At 39.9% G+C, this 18,656-nt stretch overlaps 1 protein-coding gene across 6 annotated transcripts in view; it reads left to right on the top strand.

The window, feature by feature from the left end:
* Positions 1-11,861: 11,861 nt before the first annotated feature.
* Positions 11,862-18,656, top strand: part of LOC115156909 (zinc finger MYND domain-containing protein 11) — a 27,253-nt gene continuing 20,458 nt past the window's right edge. For 4 of the 6 annotated variants that reach the window (XM_029704729.1, XM_029704728.1, XM_029704727.1 and 1 more), the window contains exons 1-2: positions 11,862-12,040; positions 16,722-16,857. In XM_029704729.1, coding sequence (XP_029560589.1) covers positions 16,727-16,857 — 131 coding nt within the window. In that variant the 5' untranslated portion in view covers positions 11,862-12,040; positions 16,722-16,726. The remainder of the gene's footprint in view (positions 12,041-16,721; positions 16,858-18,656) is intronic. The other 2 variants (XM_029704725.1, XM_029704726.1) reach the window with 2 other exon arrangements.

Genomic DNA, 18,656 nt, shown 5'->3' with positions numbered 1-18,656 from the left:
CTCTGTGCTATCTAGAACCTTAAAGGGATCTTCGGCTGTCCCCATAGGAGAACCCTTTAAAGAAACATTTTTGGTTGCAGGTAGAACCCTTATGGGTTCCATGTAGAACCCTTTCTACAGATGGTTTTACATGGAACCAAAAAGGGTTCTACCTGCAACTAAAAATAGTTATCCTACGGGGACAGCCGAAGAACCCTTTTGGTACCCTTTTTTCTAAGAGTGTACAGTACACACACACACACACACACACACAAACACACACACACACACACACTACACTGAAAAACTCACACAAAACCCACACAACACACACATACACGCATACCGACACAACACACACGCACAAACACACACTTTCACACTCATCATATGCTGCTGCTACTCTGTTATTTATTACATATCTACCTCAAATACCTTGTACCACTGCACATTGATCAAGGACTTATATTCCCTGTCTGTACTGCAGCTCCATTCTTGTGTATTTTATTCCTTGTGTTACTATTTCTATTTTTATCTCTGCGTTGTTGGGAAGGGCTCTACACCCGTTGTATTTAGCGCATGTGACAAATAAAATGTGATTTTATTTTATTTATTTAGACAGTACTGATAGTAAGTGTACCATAAGCCTGGGAGAACACTATAGTGTATAAAACTACTGAGAGAGGTCCACTCAGGCAATGACCAGTCCCCTTGTTAACGTAAGAAGATGGACGATTCCCTGCTGTTCTGTTTTAACTGGGCAATCTGGGATTCAAACAACAACAAAGTGATCACACTGCCTAAAATGGATGTGACAATTCCAGATTTCCCCTTTAAGGATGCCCTCATGATGCACTTTGGGATTCTTCTGGTGCTTTGAGGAAGTGACTCATTTGTAAACAGTTATCTGTGATTTATCAAATAACTGTGGCCGAGTAGGTAGTCTTAGGTTGCATCCCAAATGGTACCCTATTCCCTATGTAGTGCACTATATGGTAGGTTGCCATTTGGGAAACCGGTCTTAGTCTCACACAGCAACACTGCTCTCTCTCATATCTTTGTCCAACATGTCGAACTGTATAACATGTCTCACCTTGTCTAAATGCGTTTAGATGTAAATATAGTAACTGAATATTATTATACAGTTGGCTACTTCGATTTACTTTAGTAGCGACTACATAAAACACACCTGGATGGTGACCAAAAATGTCTGAGAAGGTCCAGTCCAGACTTTAGTTAGAGCAATGTAGACAGGAGACTAATATGAGATCTGTGTCTGCACTAAACGAGTTTAAAAGGAGAAATCTGCGATTGCGACTTTTAAAAGAAGTATACATACCCATTGATTCTTAAAGAATGTAATTTATAAATGCCTCCTGAGCTTATTTCAACTGTCTCCCCTCATCAGAACTCAAAATAGAAGCTTGTTTTACTCCTTTTTTTAAAAGAACAATGTAATTGTAAACAATCACTATATAGACTAAAAACATGGTTAAAACTATAATTTTGATATCATGGATGGTCAGTTCTTGCATCGATAGCTCTGTCTATGAATTTGAGAGTGGTTGCATTTCTGCAGCCCCATCCCTCAGCTGTTTACCAAAATCAGTGGCAGGGAATCGGCTTTGTTATTGTTTGAACTGCAGATTGCTATTTTAAAGATGACATGAAATGATGCAGCTGGGCTGCATACCGAACCATGACACTTTGGAATAAGGAGATTGTACTCATGATATGTGTTTTGTTTAACTGTTAGCAATTAAAATCGCAAACCTCACGGAGTGAATGCTGGATCGTGTGTGAATACTCCACATGGGCTATAAAGATGTGGAGGCATACCTTCATAAAACTATAGCTCATTTAAAACGTTTATTTAGCTCACTGTAAAAGGGAAAGAAGACTTTTGAAAACCAGGGAACGAAAATTGATATATTTTGGGTCGATTAATTGGGAAACATCCTTGCAAGGGCCAAGAAATGTAAAAAGTCACAGGAAGTCTAAAGATTACAATAATGAGCTGTACTACATGGATTCAACCATTCCAAATAAAACAATGCCAAGTGAGTTTCATATCATCGTTACAAGCGGAAGCAATGAAGAAGGCCTGCTATTTATGTTGGGAAACATAATTAATGTGTTATTCCTCTACCAAAACGAGTAAACAAATGCATATCCTTTTTCTGTTTGAAAGCAGTGCAGACATACGCTATCAGAGGGCATGACAAAATACATCTTGAGGAACTTTGACAAAGGAGTAAGCTGCCCTTCAACATTCAGTAGGACGTAATCATCTGAAATGGCCAGACACAGACATAGTGACCACCATGTCATCAGGCCAAAGCACTCAGAGCAAAGGAGACCAGCAAAAACGGATAAAGGTTATCAGGAGAGTGCATGAATAGATGAATAGATATGTGGACAATGTACAGGACTGACTGTACACATGCATACACAATTCACATAATGGATTAAAGTACACTGTGAGCGAAATCCTAAAAAACATGCACTTTCACTTAGTCATACATTGATGTCCAGGGCTTGACGTGGGCAGGAGCTCACCGGAGCTGAGTACCGGCACTTGAGTACCAACTATCTAAAGTAGTGAAAATAAGATTTGCCATTGAATTGCTAAAACATCACAAAAGTCTGAACGGTGCTTTTTTGGGCTTGACAATCCTGGACTACTGCTTGTAGTGCAGCAAAATTGCTGCCACTTCACAAATGATTAGACCTTGGCTTTCTCTACCCTGCAATAGATTTTGGAACAGAGAAGTTATGGAATGAACAATACAGACAGACCTCTTCTGTTTTTGTCTGGTGACTTGCAGAGGATGTCATGTCAGTCTGACTTTGAATGAAGTCAAATTCTTCAATGGAGAAATACTGAGTCACCGGCATATCCTGTGAAAACTGGTTTACACAGTTCCTAAGTGCTATATACCTTGATTGGAGAGCGATGTTCCAACCCTAAGATATATAATGGAGTATGACCATATCCCTTGTACTGTCACTCCAAATTGAGTGCCGCCATTACAGTCTGAATAGTGTCACCCTGTTCCGTGAAACTAGAATGTCCCAATGTGATTTGAACAAATGGCTTACATGAAGTTCAGCGTTCATTTGCAAAGGAAACTTTTACACACTGCACTGCAGCATACAAATGAGTTGACTTGTCAACCAATGGAATAACTAAACACTCCACTATGACCTACGGGGTTTGGTGTTCACTGGGGTATTTCCTATTGTCCTGTGAGAAAAGTGTTGTGACAGGTTTTATGTAACATGTCCTTTCTCACGAACGAGCTACGCACAAACTGTGGCACTGGGTCAATCAGTACTTGTTTTTTGGCAAGGATAGAGGGCTTCTGAAAGACCCAGAAATGCTAGACAGACCGAGGGGTTCCCATGTAAGCTGTGTCTGTGTTTGTGTCTCCGATTCAAAGGTACCTCTGCATAACAGACATTAATGTCAAAGAGATTACTTGAGCTGAGTGGTAAAGCAAAAATGTGCTTGTGAGTCACATCTTATTGATGCATATGGTTGCTATTAATATGATTGGTTTTCATTTCACTATCGATTTGGTCTGTGTTCAGATGCTTGGTTCGCATTCTTCCCACACCGCTCTGCCATATGTGGCTATGTGAATTAGCTGCTACTACAGTTCACCACTCCTCTTAAAAATACAAACATGCGTAGGCTACCCTCAACGGAGATTTAGATTTGATGTTTACAGTTTTATGTAGTGTCAAGCTGATGAAAGCATGATTCATGCTGAGTTAATGCATGACCTACCACAACAAAAGACTAGGAAAACCATGCCCAGATGTCTTGCCATGGGCTAAATGATCAACATTGCATCTACTTCTGCTTGTAAAGGCTTTAGGGTGCCAGTCTGTTTAAAATGTTTTGTAGTTTGTGTACAAAACAGTCTTAATCAAAACATTACAAACATATACATCCTATGCTCAATGAAAAGAAGAAAGAATTCCCATACGTGTTAGGAGATCAACAGCAACTGTCTTTGCTGGAATATGTTTAGCTCGTAAAATGAATGCATAAAACGAGTACATCCCCAGTATCCCCTTATGACAATCTCAAATGAATATAGGACCCGATGTGCACTTACTGTAGAATGGAACATAGAACAGACTGCCATCCAGATCTAGTACAGTAGTCTATATGTCAATCACTTGTCTGGCCACTAAGACATATTGATTAACTTTTATTTAACCAGGGGAAAACACATTGAGACCTAGGTCTCATTTGCAAATGTGCCCTGGGAACAATACAGAAAAGAAAATGATACACAATTTAAAACACAAAATTAAATAAATAGCAAATATTATATACACAATAAACAATCAAACAAAACAAACACATTTATCGATATAAAAATCAATTTCTCCTAAACTGTCCCAGAGACAACAACACATCCAAATGAACTGTTACTTGCAGATTATTCCATGGTAGGTAAAGGCAGATTTACCCAACTCTGTGGATACACGTGGAGTCTCCAGCATTAACCAACCCTGTGATCTAGTGTCGTAATACTCGTTTCTGTAGTTCAACAATATCAACTAAATTGGTAGTTTATTGAGTAAGGCTTTATAAACAAAAACAGAACAATGAAGTGACCTATGTGTTTTTAGCGAGGTCCAACCAACTTTATGATAAAGGATCCAGTGGTGAGTGTCAAAACTGTCAGATGTTATAAAACTAATTGTGCTATGATAATTGTGTCCAAGGGCTTCAAAACACTGGGAGCTGCATTCATGTATATAATATCACCATAATCTATAACAGGAATGAATGTAGACTGAATAATCTGTTCTCTACTATTTAAGGCAAGCCCTATTCCTATAGAAGAAGCCCAACTTAATTCTTCATTTCTTCACTAACTCATCAACATGCTTTTTAAAAGATAGCTTTTCGTCAATCCAGATGCCCAGATATTTATAGGCCGGGACACGATCAATGGGGGCACCATCTAACATACTTATACGCAAATCATCAGTTCGATTATTACATGATTTGGAAAATAACATGTACTTGGTTTTGGCAGCATTTAGTACCAACTTCAGGTCAACGAAGAGCCAATCGTAGAGCATTTCTGAATAAGTAAGGTGTGATCCACAGTGTGAATGCCTTGGACAGGTCAATGAAGAGGGCAGCATTTACATTTACATTTATGTCATTTAGCAGACGCTCTTATCCAGAGCGACTTACAAATTGGTGCATTCACCTTATGATATCCAGTGGAACAACCACTTTACAATAGTACATCTAAATCTTTTAAGGGGGGGGGGGGTTAGAAGGATTACTTTATCCTATCCTAGGTATTCCTTAAAGAGGTGGGGTTTCAGGTGTCTCCGGAAAGTGGTGATTGAATCTGCTGTCCTGGCGTCGTGAGGGAGTTTGTTCCACCATTGGGGTGCCAGAGCAGCGAACAGTTTTGACTGGGCTGAGCGGGAACTGTACTTCCTCAGAGGTAGGGAGGCGAGCAGGACAGAGGTGGATGAACGCAGTGCCCTTGTTTGGGTGTAGGGCCTGATCAGAGCCTGAAGGTACGGAGGTGCCGTTCCCCTCACAGCTCCGTAGGCAAGCACCATGGTCTTGTAGCGGATGCGAGCTTCAACTGGAAGCCAGTGGAGAGAGCGGAGGAGCGGGGTGACGTGAGAGAACTTGGGAAGGTTGAACACCAGACGGGCAGCACAGTGTTTCTTCGTAGCTAAACAATTTATGACATCATTTAAAACCATAGAAGTAGCAGAGATGGCACTATGACCTGGTCTGAACCTTGACTGTTTTACATTCAGAAAAGATGTAGCAGTTAAAAGGGATCTAAGTTGAGTATTAATCAATGATTACAGGATATTTGCTAGGCAAGAGAGTTTGGAAATGGGACGATAATTATTTAGATCACTCGGTCGCCACCTTTATGCAGAGGAGGCACATAGGCCGCCTTCCAAACTCAATATAATTGTCAAGTTAAATATGTCAATGCTTCCACAATCAATGGAGCAAAAAACTGTAATAAGAAGGCATGAAGCATATCAGCCCCAGTAGATTTTTTTTTTACATCAATCATAAGTACTTGTTCCAATACATCAGAAGTAGACAGTTGCTCCAGAGTACAAGGATTCACTAGGGGTTGTCTGGTCCTTTATCAAGTCGACTAGCGGCTGGGAGAGGGACGAGCAGTTTACTGACTGACCCGGGTCTATTAAACCAAGATTTCTATCAAACAAAAAAACGTCAGACATAAAATGTTGATTAAAAGCATGACCTATCTAATTTTTTTAAATAACGATATCAGAGTTCAGTATGACTTGTTTGGGTAGGGAAGGAGAGGAATTTCCATGCTTTAGCGCCTTAACGTTTTCCAAAATGTAGATGGATCACCAGCAGAGTCAGCGATAGAACTTAGGAAGTAGCTTGATTTAGCCTTTTTTACTATATATGATAATTACAAGATTTAGTCCACCAATAATAATTGGCAATAAGTAGTTGACAGATTTTAGTATAGTGGTTTGGTTCAACTACCACAAGAAGTAACTCCTAACACCACCAGGTGCAGTGCAATGTGTAACACTGTACAGGTCAGGTGTCGGTATACATTTTCAGTGCTACTCTATCGCCGCCCAGTGGTGATTGATTGATATATCACCCATCCAAATTCCTCCACTTTCTTTAAATTCAGATTCAGACTCAGAACTGCAGAATGTCTAGGCCTACTCAATATTTTGTCTTTTACAAAACTTTGGGCCTTCCCTAATGTGATACCGTCAAAATGCTTCATCTTGCTGTTCAAAAATGGCTTACGTGTCAAGAAAATGCATGCCATTTACACTAACAAAAATGTAACCTTTATTTAACTAGGCAAGTCAGTTAAGAAAAAATTCTTATTTACAATGACGGCCTAACGGTATGCCTGGCAACAGCCAGAATAGATGTGCCTCACCTATGAGTCTGGTTCCTTTCTAGGTTTCTTCCTTCCAGGCCTGGGCCACTCCAGTCCTCGGGGCCTGATTGGTGTCACACTTTTTCCCCAGCCCCAGCTAACGCACCTGACTCCAATGATCAACTAATCATGATCTTCAGGTAAAAATGCAATTAGTTTAAATCAGGTTTGTTTGCTAGGGATGGGGGAAAAGTGTGACATGCACCTCTGATTGATAGCCTACAGCTGCTCTTTGAGATCTTGACAAGGTAAAGCAAGAGGGACAACTGCTTTGACGTAAAAGGGGCTTATTACAGTATGCACTAGAGAGCGAGCATCACGTCCGGACATTCAACTACACACCGCTATTTGGCGCCAAACACAGATTGCAAATGTTTGCTATTTGTCATGTTAATTGTAAGCGTTTTTAACCACATTCATGCTTAACGTGACCGACAATTGTTATACAAAAATCACAAGTGAATAATATTTAGTAGAGTTTAATGTTAGTAACAGTGTTGGTACCGCTGTCGACGACCTACATGTAGCCTACTCACCACACCAACTACGGTCAAGTGAGCCAACACTTGCAATATGCAGGTCAAGTCATTCATTTTCCTTCTGAATTTGTGTCCGTGAATACACAATACTTTTTCTGGTAGGCAAACTGAGTCGGATGCGCACTCATGCACAGATTGAGACGATGGCAAGAAATCATTCCAAACAAACAGTTTGGAAACACTTATCCCTTCTCCCATAATCAAAATTATACCAAATCGTTTATTTCCTTTTCGCACCTTATCAAAAATGACTTTGATATCACGGGTAGAATGAGGCCGCAGTAGCCTAATGGGCTGCTATTTAGCAAATGTTCTATTGTTAAAGTGAGATGTTTTTACGGTCATGACACAAACACAGTACACAGACACACAGCTTCACAATTTAAGCCTACAAGAGAGCGTGTGCCCTCAGGCCTGGAGGGAAGCTAAAGTCATCCCGCTACCCAAGAATAGTAAAGCCCCCTTCACTGGCTCAAATAGCCGACCAATCAGCCTGTTACCAACCCTTAGTAAACTTCTGGAAAAAATTGTGTTTGACCAGATACAATGCTATTTCACAGTAAACAAATTGACAACAGAATTTCAGCATGCTTATAGGGAAGGACACTCAACAAGCACAGCACTTACACAAATGACTGATGATTGGCTGAGAGAAATTGATGATAAAATTATATGTGGGGGCTGTCTTGTTAGACTCCAGTGCAGCTTTTGACATTATCGATCATAGTCTGCTGCTGTAAAAATGTATGTGTTATGGCTTTACACCACCTGCTATAATGTGGATAAAGAGTTACTTGTCTAACAGAACACAGAAGGTGTTCTTTAATGGAAGCCTCTCAAATATAATCCATTTGGAATCAGGAACTCCCCAGGGTAGCTGTTTATGGCCCTTGCTTTTTTAGATTTTTACTAACGACATGCCACTGACTTTGAGTAAAGCCAGAGTGTCTATGTATGTGGATGACTCAACACTATACACGTCAGCTACTAAAATGACTGAAACACTCAACAAAGAGCTGCAGTTAGTTTCAGAGTGGGTGGCAAGGAATAAGTTAGCTCTAAATATTTCTAAAACTAAAAGCATTGTATTGGAACACTCATTAAACCCTAAACCTCAACTAAATCTTGTAATAAATCATGTGGAAATTGAGCAAGTTGAGATGACTGAACTGTTTGGAGTAACCCTACATTGTAAACTGTCATGGTCAAAATATATTGATGCAGTAGTAGCTAAGATGGGGAGAAGTCTGTCTATAATAAAGCGATGCTTTGCTTTCTTAACAACACTATCAACAAGGCAGGTCCTACAGGCCCTAGTTTTGTCACACCTTGACTACTGTTCAGTCGTGTGGTCAGGTGCCACAACAAAAGGACTTGCAATTGGCTCAGAACAGGGCAGCACGGCTGGCCCATGGATGTACACAGAGAGTTAATATTAATAATATGCATGTCAATCTCTCCTGGCTGAAAGTGGAGGAGATATTGACTTCATCACTACTTTTATTTATGAAAGGTATTGACATGTTAAATGCATATTTTGGAACTCCTTCAAGACTGTTGGAAAAGCATTCCTCATGAAGCTGGTTGAGAGAATGCCAAGAATGTGCAAAGCTGTTATCAATGCAAAGGGTGGCTACTTTGAAGAATCTCAAATATAAAATACATTTTGATTTGTTTAACACTTTTTTGGTTACTACATGATTCCATATGCGTTATTTCATAGTTTTGATGTCTTCACTATTATTCCACAATGCAGAAAATAGTAATAATAAAGAAAAACCCTTGAATGAGTAGGTGGGTCCAAACTTTTGACTGGTACTGTACATACATGGACACACAGGCTTTATTCAAGGTCAGTGGAAGGTCCTTAGTGAACACAGAAAACAATAATGGTCCAATCCAGCTGCCCTGTGGAACACCACACTCAAATTTGCATTAGAGAGGCTTCCATTAAATACAACCCTCTGTGTTCTATTGGATAGGTAACTGTCCATCCATGATAAGGCAGATGATGTTAATTCATAACACCTATGTTTTTTCAGTATTTTCCAAAAGCTTGCTAAGCGCCGGTAACAGGCTGATTGGTCTGCTGTTTCAACCATTAAAGGGTGCTTTCTATTTTTTGGTAGTGGAATTACCTTTACCTCCCTCCAGGCCTCAGGGCACACTCCGTCTTCTAAGCTTAGATTGAAGATGTGGCTAATAGGAGTCGCAGTGTATTCCACTACCAACCTCAGACATGTACAGTACCATCCAGGTTGTCAGTTCCAGGTGGTTTGTCCTTATCTATAGATACTGTAGCAATATTTCTTTCTGTGCTTGTCTTTCATTATTTGGATCACTATGCATGAATATGAAGGCTCAGCATCTGTTGTTTGCATGTCATGCCTAAGTTTGCTAATCTTGTCAACAAAAAAAGTTATTAAAGTGGTTGGCAATATCAAAGGGTTTTGCTATGAATGAGCCATCAGCCTCAATGAAGGATGAAGCTGAGTTAGTATTTCTGCCTTGAATTTAATTTAGGGTACTCCAGAGCTTTTTACTATTATTCTTTCTATCATTTATCTTTGTTCCATAGTATAGTTTTTCTTCTATTTGTTTAGTTTAGTTACGTGATTTCTCATTTTACTATATGTTTGCCAATCTGCTGTGTTGCCAGACTTATTTGCCATTCCCTTAACCTCGTACATACAGTTTTTTCAATTCATCATCTATCCATGGGGATTTGGACGTTTTAACAGTCAGTTTCGTTATGGACACATGCCTGTCAATAACTGGAAGAAGCAATTTCATAAATGCTTCAAGTGCAGCATCAGAATGTTCATCATTACATACATCAGACCAACAAATATTTTTCACATCTTCAACATAGGAATCATTGCAAAACCTTGTGTATGATCGCTTATACACTGTTTTAGATCCAGTCTTTGGAACTTTGGTTTTCCTAGATATGGCTATTATATTATGATCACTATATCCGATGGATGTGGATACTGCTTTAGAGAAGATTTCTTCAGCCTTATTAAAGATGGGTTCAATACAAGTGGATGACTGAGTTTCTGTTCTGTTTGTAAATAACTGGTAGTTTGACTGATAACCTCAACCAGCTGGTTGCAGGCACTGGTTACAGTTTCAATCTTTTTCTTGAGGGAACAGTGGACACACAGTCAATATTCAGGTCACCCTCAAAATATACATGTACATTTTCTGTTGATATCACATACATTGATATCACATACATTATCAAGCATTAAACCCTAACCCGAGTGGAGCAGTGGTCTAAGGCACTGGATCTCAGTGCTAGAGGCGTCACTACAGACACCCAAGCTGTATCACAACTGGCCGTGATTGGGAGTCCAATAGGGCGGCGCATTATTGGCCCAGCGTCGTCCGGGTTTGGTCGGTGTAGGCCGTCATTGTAAATAAGAATTTGTTCTTAACTGACATGCCTAGTTAAATAAAGGTTATATATATATATATATATACCAGATACTGACTGTTAGCACTTGGTGATCCATATCAACTTCTCACAATAAGCTTTAGGTGAGGCAGGTGAACCTGTAGCTATATCACTTCAACAGCATTTGACATGAGATCCTCTCTACACTTTACAGGAACATAGCTCTGAATATAAACAGCAATACCTCCTCGATTGGCATTACTGTCACTTCTGTAGATATTATAACCATATATATGGTATAATTTTAATTATGGAAGATTGAAAAACTGTGCTTCAAACTGTTTGCTTGGAATGATTTGTAGCTATGGTTTCTGTGCATGACAGTAAATCCGACTCAGTTTCCCTACCAGAAAACACGCGATACTGGAAAGTGTTGCATATTCTCGCATGATTTTAATGAGGAGGAAACAGAAGAGTGGATGACTCAATGGCTTGACTGCGTTTTGCAAGTGTCGGCTCACTTGACCCCAGTTCACAACCACAGCAGATTTTTGGTGGACTGATTAGGGAACGCGCACCAGACGTCCATATATACAGACACTGACAGCAGCTGCAAGCGCTCAGAAGCCTAATTTAGGATCTTCTATATTGAGGGGTGTTTGCCTAATATATGTATATATATAACATTTAACGAATACATATATATACGTTCAATGTTATGTATTATACCCGGATATGTTGAAACCATTGAGAAGTATTGATTGTAGTGAAATAATGTTAATTGCTTAAATCCCTGTTCAGGTGCATTTTAGATTATTCAAGTGTAAGGGGCAGCTTTTACAGATGTTAATCTTTTTTTTTACAAAAAGCCTGTTCAATATGTTTTATTGTCACATACATGCACTCTCAAAAGTTGCCTCACAAAAATAACAAAGACAGAAGTGTGTCAAATCATAATTCCACCACTAGAGTTCTCCTGTGTAAAAACCTGTCCTGCTATGTTGGCGCTGTTTACCTCCCCAATCCTGTGCTGTGGCCAGCTGGACATAAACCATAATTCAGACAGTCTAAACTATCCCGGAAATACAAATGTAAGGTATTTTACATTGAATCCTTAGCGGAGTTATACAGACACATACATTATTAATACTGTAGTAAAGGTAAGTTTGACATTTATTTAATAAAACATGTATTACTAAAATGAAAACATTACGGCTAGTTAGCTATTTTATGAACATGGCGCCTTCGAGAAAAAAAAATAGATTTTCCATGCACGTTTTGGTAGCTACTATAGTTTCTTTGCTACTGTCAAAAAACGATACTGTATTTGATTAGCCCAGCTACGCGGCTATTAATCATGTTTGACAGCTAACGTTTGCTAGTTAGTACGGAACTGCTTTGCTTTACGGATTCGGCTAGCTGATGCGTTGGCTAGCTCGCTGGCTAGTTACCTTAGCTGAATTTACTATCTGTTTTGTCGAACCATGTTTAGGTTCATAGCTTTAGTAGTTTACATCAAGCCATGCATATTGAAGTATTTGATCTAGCTAACTAACGTTTTGACAAGCTGTCTTTAGCCCACGCTTTAGAGATTATCCTATCCAAACGTTAGCTAGCTTCCTGTTAGTACCAACTAGCTACCTAATATTAAGCTGACAGTAGCCAGCTAACTGACTGGGAGCTCCCAGTTTGCTCTTGTGGCCTTGGCTGCTTTTGTTGAAATATCCACGGACTGTGTTGAATACTTCATCCGGAAATCAGACAACTTGGATGGTCTAGGGAAGAAGGCACAATTACCTGCTCTCCCCACTAACCATGTGCAAATAGTTGGACAGACAAAATTAAAACAGTCACGACAAGGCGTATTAATGTGTCTAGTTAGCTGGCCAATCTAGCTAGCTAACGCTTTAGCTAGGTAACAAAATGTTTGCCTGCTTGTCAATATTATGCCATTTCAATGTAAAAATGATTCGTTTCGTCCCATTTAGTTCAATGGTTGGCTGTAAGAATAGTCGATGTGATAAGTGATTGCAATGAATTTAGCTAACTAATTAGCTAGGTACTACACATAGCAGGCCTATCTTACACCCCACAACTGTTTTATGCACATGTGCTGTTCATCATGATGATGGTGTGAAAAGTTGCCTGGTATGGTTAGCCGAACCCATATTCAGGTCCAGCGAATGAGATCAAAGAGGTCCAAGTAGCTATCCTGTTTTTATATTTTCAAAATAGTATTTCTTGACTTAGTTTTAGCTATTCCTTCAGCTTTAGCACAGCCGCAGGACTTCTTCAGGATTTCTGTTTCCCATAGCTACTATTATTCATGGTGATTTTGACCGGCTGCCCGTACCAGGTATATAGATAACCTATATTCAACAGTGGTTCCATCATCCTGATGCCAATAACTAGACTTATCTCGTATATGATTAAAAGCTCTGTCTTTTTTGTGCTCCTGGACACCTTGCATAATTGAATGGGGGAATGTAGTTCCTCCGCCTCTGTTGTATTGGAGTCATGTAGTGTCAGTCACCCTGAGACAAAGGTGTGTAGCAGCTGTGATCTGTATTTAACTAGGCAAGTCAGTTAAGAACAAATTCTTATTTACAATGACGGCCTAGGAACAGTGGTTTAACTGCCTTGTTCAGGGGCAGAAAGACAGATTTTTACCTTGTCAGTTTGGGGATTCGATCTATCAACCTTTCGGTTACCTGTCGCCCCCTGCTGTTACTTTGTAAGGTGCCAGTGGATGTGGAGTTGAACACAGAGTAGTGCTATGGCACAGTTGGCACTCGTTAACGCCTACTCTGATTGGTATAGCATGGGATATTGCTCACTGTCACCTCTACAATCCTTCACCCTCTCACAGCTCAGCAGGCTGCATGTCAGGCATTGGAAGATACATGATTTACAGTCTTTCAACCCTCAGGTTATTTGTACTGTCTTGATAAGGCCATACAAATGTATTGAAATGTTTAACAGATGCCCCACATCACTTTTCTCAAAAATAAAAAGTGAAAAAATACACCATTCAAATAAAAATTAGGTCCTCAAGCTTCCTGTAAAGAGAGATACACAACTTCCTGTTATAGCTGAACCATGCTTCTTTTAGTCTCCCCAAGAGGCTAAACTCTCTTGATTATGTCGTTAGGTGTTGAATTAAGGTTGCTAACAAGAATCTCTACTCTTGAATTGTTTTATTTATATTTGCTCGCTTGCCTCACCTGTTAACATGTGATAAAATTGATATGGCCTAAGTGTTTGTTGCTCTATATATCAGTGTAAACTCAATAGTACAAAAAAAAAAAAAAAAAAATGTATGAAATGTATGTATTCACTACTGTAAGTCGCTCTGGATAAGAGCGTCTGCTAAATGATTAAAATGTAAATGTAATAGGCTTCACATACAAGATGCCATGGTATTGTAAGGCCTGGATGTGAGCGGCCTAAATCTGTGAAATTTGGCTCACATTTCAGTATCACATGTTTTGTATTCTGACTATGACCAATCGAAGAAAACATTGAAATACCTGATGCGTAGGCTATTTCCTCCTGTGTCTGAGTCAATGAGTTGGTAAAATCCCAGGATGTGTGTAGGTAGGCTACTATAGGCTTATGTATTTAGTAAAGTGTTGTGAATGTTTAGTAAACCATGCTCATAATTTGGCCTTCGGTCTTTAAATGTTTGAGTTGAACAAAAGTATTAACTGACTTGCCAAGTTAAATTAAGGTTACATATGGTGAGGTTGTAATATCAGTTTTATGGTTACCACAGCCACAAATTTAAATTGGATGGCCTATATCTTTTTGGTCTTAATATATGGTTAGGCATACAGTTAGCAGTGTGGTTAGCGTTAAGATGAGGGTTAAGGTTAAAATAAGATTTCAAGAAGATACATTTTTGAAATAGGTGTGGTTTAGCCATAATTATGACTTTGTGGCTGTGGTAACTAGTGACGACCCCATTTTCTAAAGTGCCATTTTACGTTTCATGGAGGCTTATTAAGAAGAGAAATGCGTGAAATTGGATTTGAAACATTGTTTCATAGAAATTCTCTGACTGCTATAGTATGCTGTGTCATGAGAGGAGGCGATGCTCATCACAGAGATACAACTGAGTCCTTTGTGACATGGTGGGAAGCCAGTTACCTGGACCTGAATGTACTGAAGACCAATGAGCTAGTGGTAGATTTTAGGAAAAAGAAAGATGTTTTTAATCCCATTTTTATTCATGGTGAAGAGATTGGTACTGGGGACTCTTACAAGTACTTGGGTGTAGTAGTATATGTACTTGGGTGTAAAACAAACTGAACTAGAAGGAGGACTCCCACACTGTCTACAAAAAATACCAATCCAGACTGTACTTTTTAAGGAAGCTTAGCTAGATCTTTTAATGTCTGTGACAAAATGCTTTGCATGTTCTACAGCAGTGGCATGGCGAGTGTAGTGAGCTATGCCATTGTGTGCTTGAAAGGAGGACTTAAACAAGCTTGACAAAATTACCAAGAAAGCAAGTGCTACGTATCGCTGCAGCCGGGAATCAATGCAGGACCTGTTCATAAAAATGCTGCATGCAAAAACACACATGATCATTGGCAATGACACACACCTACTCCACAGCACTTTAATGCAACACAAGAGCAGCTTTAGTAGCATGTCCATCCTGCCTAGAAGTTCCACAGGGAGGTTTAGACAGTAATTTTTACCCACATCCATGAAGCTTTTTAACAAATGTAATTAATGAACTGTTTTAGGATATCTTCCTATTGTTTTTGCTTGTTTCTCCCTCTAAAGTACGATAGGAAAACAGCACTTGAATCAGACTATTTTATGGATACTAAATTGCAGGTCCCTTCATGTGTCTTAATCTTAAATTATTGATGAAGCATGCTGTGATAAAAAAAATTCCCAAGTTGGGATTAATAATACTCTACTCTAGTTGAAAGAAGGAAAACTGCTATTGTTCCTTTATTTTCTCTGGAGTAATATTGTATTTCCTCATATTTGATTTGTTCTATGGCAGTGTCGGGAAGTTGCACAACTTTCATTGTGTCTTTGTAATAACAGTTTATTTTTCAGGATGATGCTTTTCTTCTCCCACTGAATAGCCTATATGTAGGCCATTTCTACTACAGGTCCTTAAATGCTGATTCCTTTTACATTGCAGTTTAAGGAAATTATATATATACATAAAGAAGGCCAATGGAATTATGCTACGCCCTAGGAAGCCTATAGGAAGACACCTGTGACACTTGCATGATCATTGGAGCTGTGTTGCGTCATCATGGACAATGGACATCTTATTAGGCCAGTCAAGGCACATTTCTGAGGTCAGGACCTTCTGAAATGAGAATAGACCGTTTGTTTGTCTTGATTGGATTGACCAATCCTTGTCCTGAAGGGCTTTGGAATCTGCAAATTCTTGTTGTTTCTTATCCTGGATGAATCCTTATTCTGGCGGTTTTAGCTAGGAAGATGGCTGGAGGTAGCCTGATGGAATCATCCTGATCACTGCGTTCACCATTCTGTTGATGTGAAATAGAATGGTGAACGTAGCAGTCAGGATTGTTCCACCAGGTTAGGCTGAAGGTGTAGTCTGCCCCTGCTCTGTACTGATGGTGCTCCTTGATGAGGATTTTTTTCACTTGATCTTAGAGGGGGGAATGCCCGCTGGTTGGGCCTGGCTTGTCTGAGCCTTTGTTTCAACCATGGGGCAAAATGGAAAACTCTTTCACTGTTAATTTCCTGATTTGAAATTGTGAAACTTTTCAGGTAGATTCCGCAGTGTTTAAAGAAGTAGCCTGATGTTTTGAAACCTTTCTTCTCTCCCATCCCTTGCAGGTGTCATGAATAAAGAGATCATGTCGCGTGTGGTGAAGAAGAGGCAGGCAGACCCTAAAGTGGTCCAGTACGTGTGGGCCGCCATTGAGGTCATCCGCAACCAGAAACAAATTGCCAACATGGACAGGATCTCAAAGTAAGTGCTGCAGTCATACTAGTTCTGTTCCAATACGTATGGAAAGTGGAGACATCACAAACGCCAAAAGAGTAGACCTAAGCATTAGTGGAGACACCTTGCCGTTTTGGAGCCAAAGCGACGAGGTGTCTCTAGTTGTTTACAATTGTGATACACCTTCCATGCATAGCCTATTCACTTTCAATACGTATTGAGTTTGGTGGATGATGGATGGTGGTTGGTCTTACCCACCCCACTCTCAGGGTCATACTTGATCAATAGCTGAAATTATGATGGTTTCATGGTTCAATACTTGACACGGAATGTATTTAGCTTATTGACATTTAGACTACACGGATTGACATTCAGATACATTTGCCAGTGGCACACCGATCACAGGAACGCAAGCTATGCATGCAGAATTTAAATCATGGGTGATTTCATGTTTCATTTGCAGTCTGGGCAAACACCTTATAGCCAACCATACAATCTGATATTTAAACTGATTATTTGGAAAACAAAATTAAAACCATCCCCTCAATGACGACATAGCCTTAACATATGAAACCGTTTAAAATGTAATATTCCCCACCAGAAATGAGCCCAGTAACATATTGGTGAAAAGTAATATATTTAGGGCCAGTACATGGTCCATATTGCAGGCAGGTGTGCTATTTTAGCAATTAGCATTATCACCTGTCGCCTGATGCAGTATCATGGCTACATTGCAGAAGCATGGGGTTGCTAATCTGCATTGTTTACCCCAATGGGCTAATCATTAGCTACAGTGCATTCGGAAAGTATTCAGACCCCTTCCCTTTTTCCAAATTTTGTTACGTTACAGCCTTATTTTAAAATTGATTAATAAAACATTTTCCTCATCAATCAACACACAATACCCCATAAAGACAAAGCGAAAACAGGTTTTTAGAAATGTTTGCAAATGTATTATAAAAAACATACCTTATTACCATACCCTTTGCTATGAGACTCGAAATTGAGCTCAGGTGTATCCTGTTTTCATTTATCATCCTTGAGATGTTTCTACAGTCCACCTGTGGTAAATTCAATTGATGATTTGGAAAGGCACACACCTGTCTATATAAGGTCCCACAGTTGACAGTGCATGTCTGAGCAAAAACCAAGCAATGAGGTGAAGGAATTGTCCGTAGAGCTCAGAGAAAGGATTGTGTCGAGGAACAGATCTAGGGAAGGGAACCCAAAAAATTCTGCAGCGTTGAAGGTTCCCAAGAACACTGTGGTCTCCATCATTCTTAAATGGAATAAGTTTGGAACCACTAAGACTCTTCCTAGAGCTGGCCGCCTGGCCAAACTGAGCAATCGGTGGAGAAGGGAAATGGGTCAGGGAAATGTCCAAGAACCCGATGGTCACTGACAGCGCTCTAGAGTTCCTCTGTGGAGATGGGAGAACCTTTCCAGAAGGATAACCATCTCTGCAGCACTCCCCCAATCAGGCCTTTATGGTAGAGTGGCCAGACGGAAGTCACACCTCAGTAAAAGGCACATGAGAGCTCACTTGGAGTTTGCCAAAAGTTACGTAAAGGACTCTCATGATAAACAAGTTTCTCTGGTCTGATGAAACCAAGATTGAACTTTTTGTCTTGAATGCCAAGGAAACCTGGCACCATCCCTACGGTGAAGCATGGAGGTGGCAGCATCATGCTGTGGGAATGTTATTCAGTGGCAGGGACTGGGAGACTATTCAGGATCGAGGCAAAGATGAACGGAGCAAAGTACAGAGAGAGATCCTTGATGAGCACTCATGACCTCAGACTGGGGTGAAGATTCACCTTCCAACG

This window comes from Salmo trutta, chromosome 21 (assembly GCF_901001165.1).
Source record: "Salmo trutta chromosome 21, fSalTru1.1, whole genome shotgun sequence".
In the NCBI taxonomy this organism is placed as follows: domain Eukaryota; kingdom Metazoa; phylum Chordata; class Actinopteri; order Salmoniformes; family Salmonidae; genus Salmo; species Salmo trutta.
This window is presented reverse-complemented; position numbering and strand designations above follow the sequence as displayed.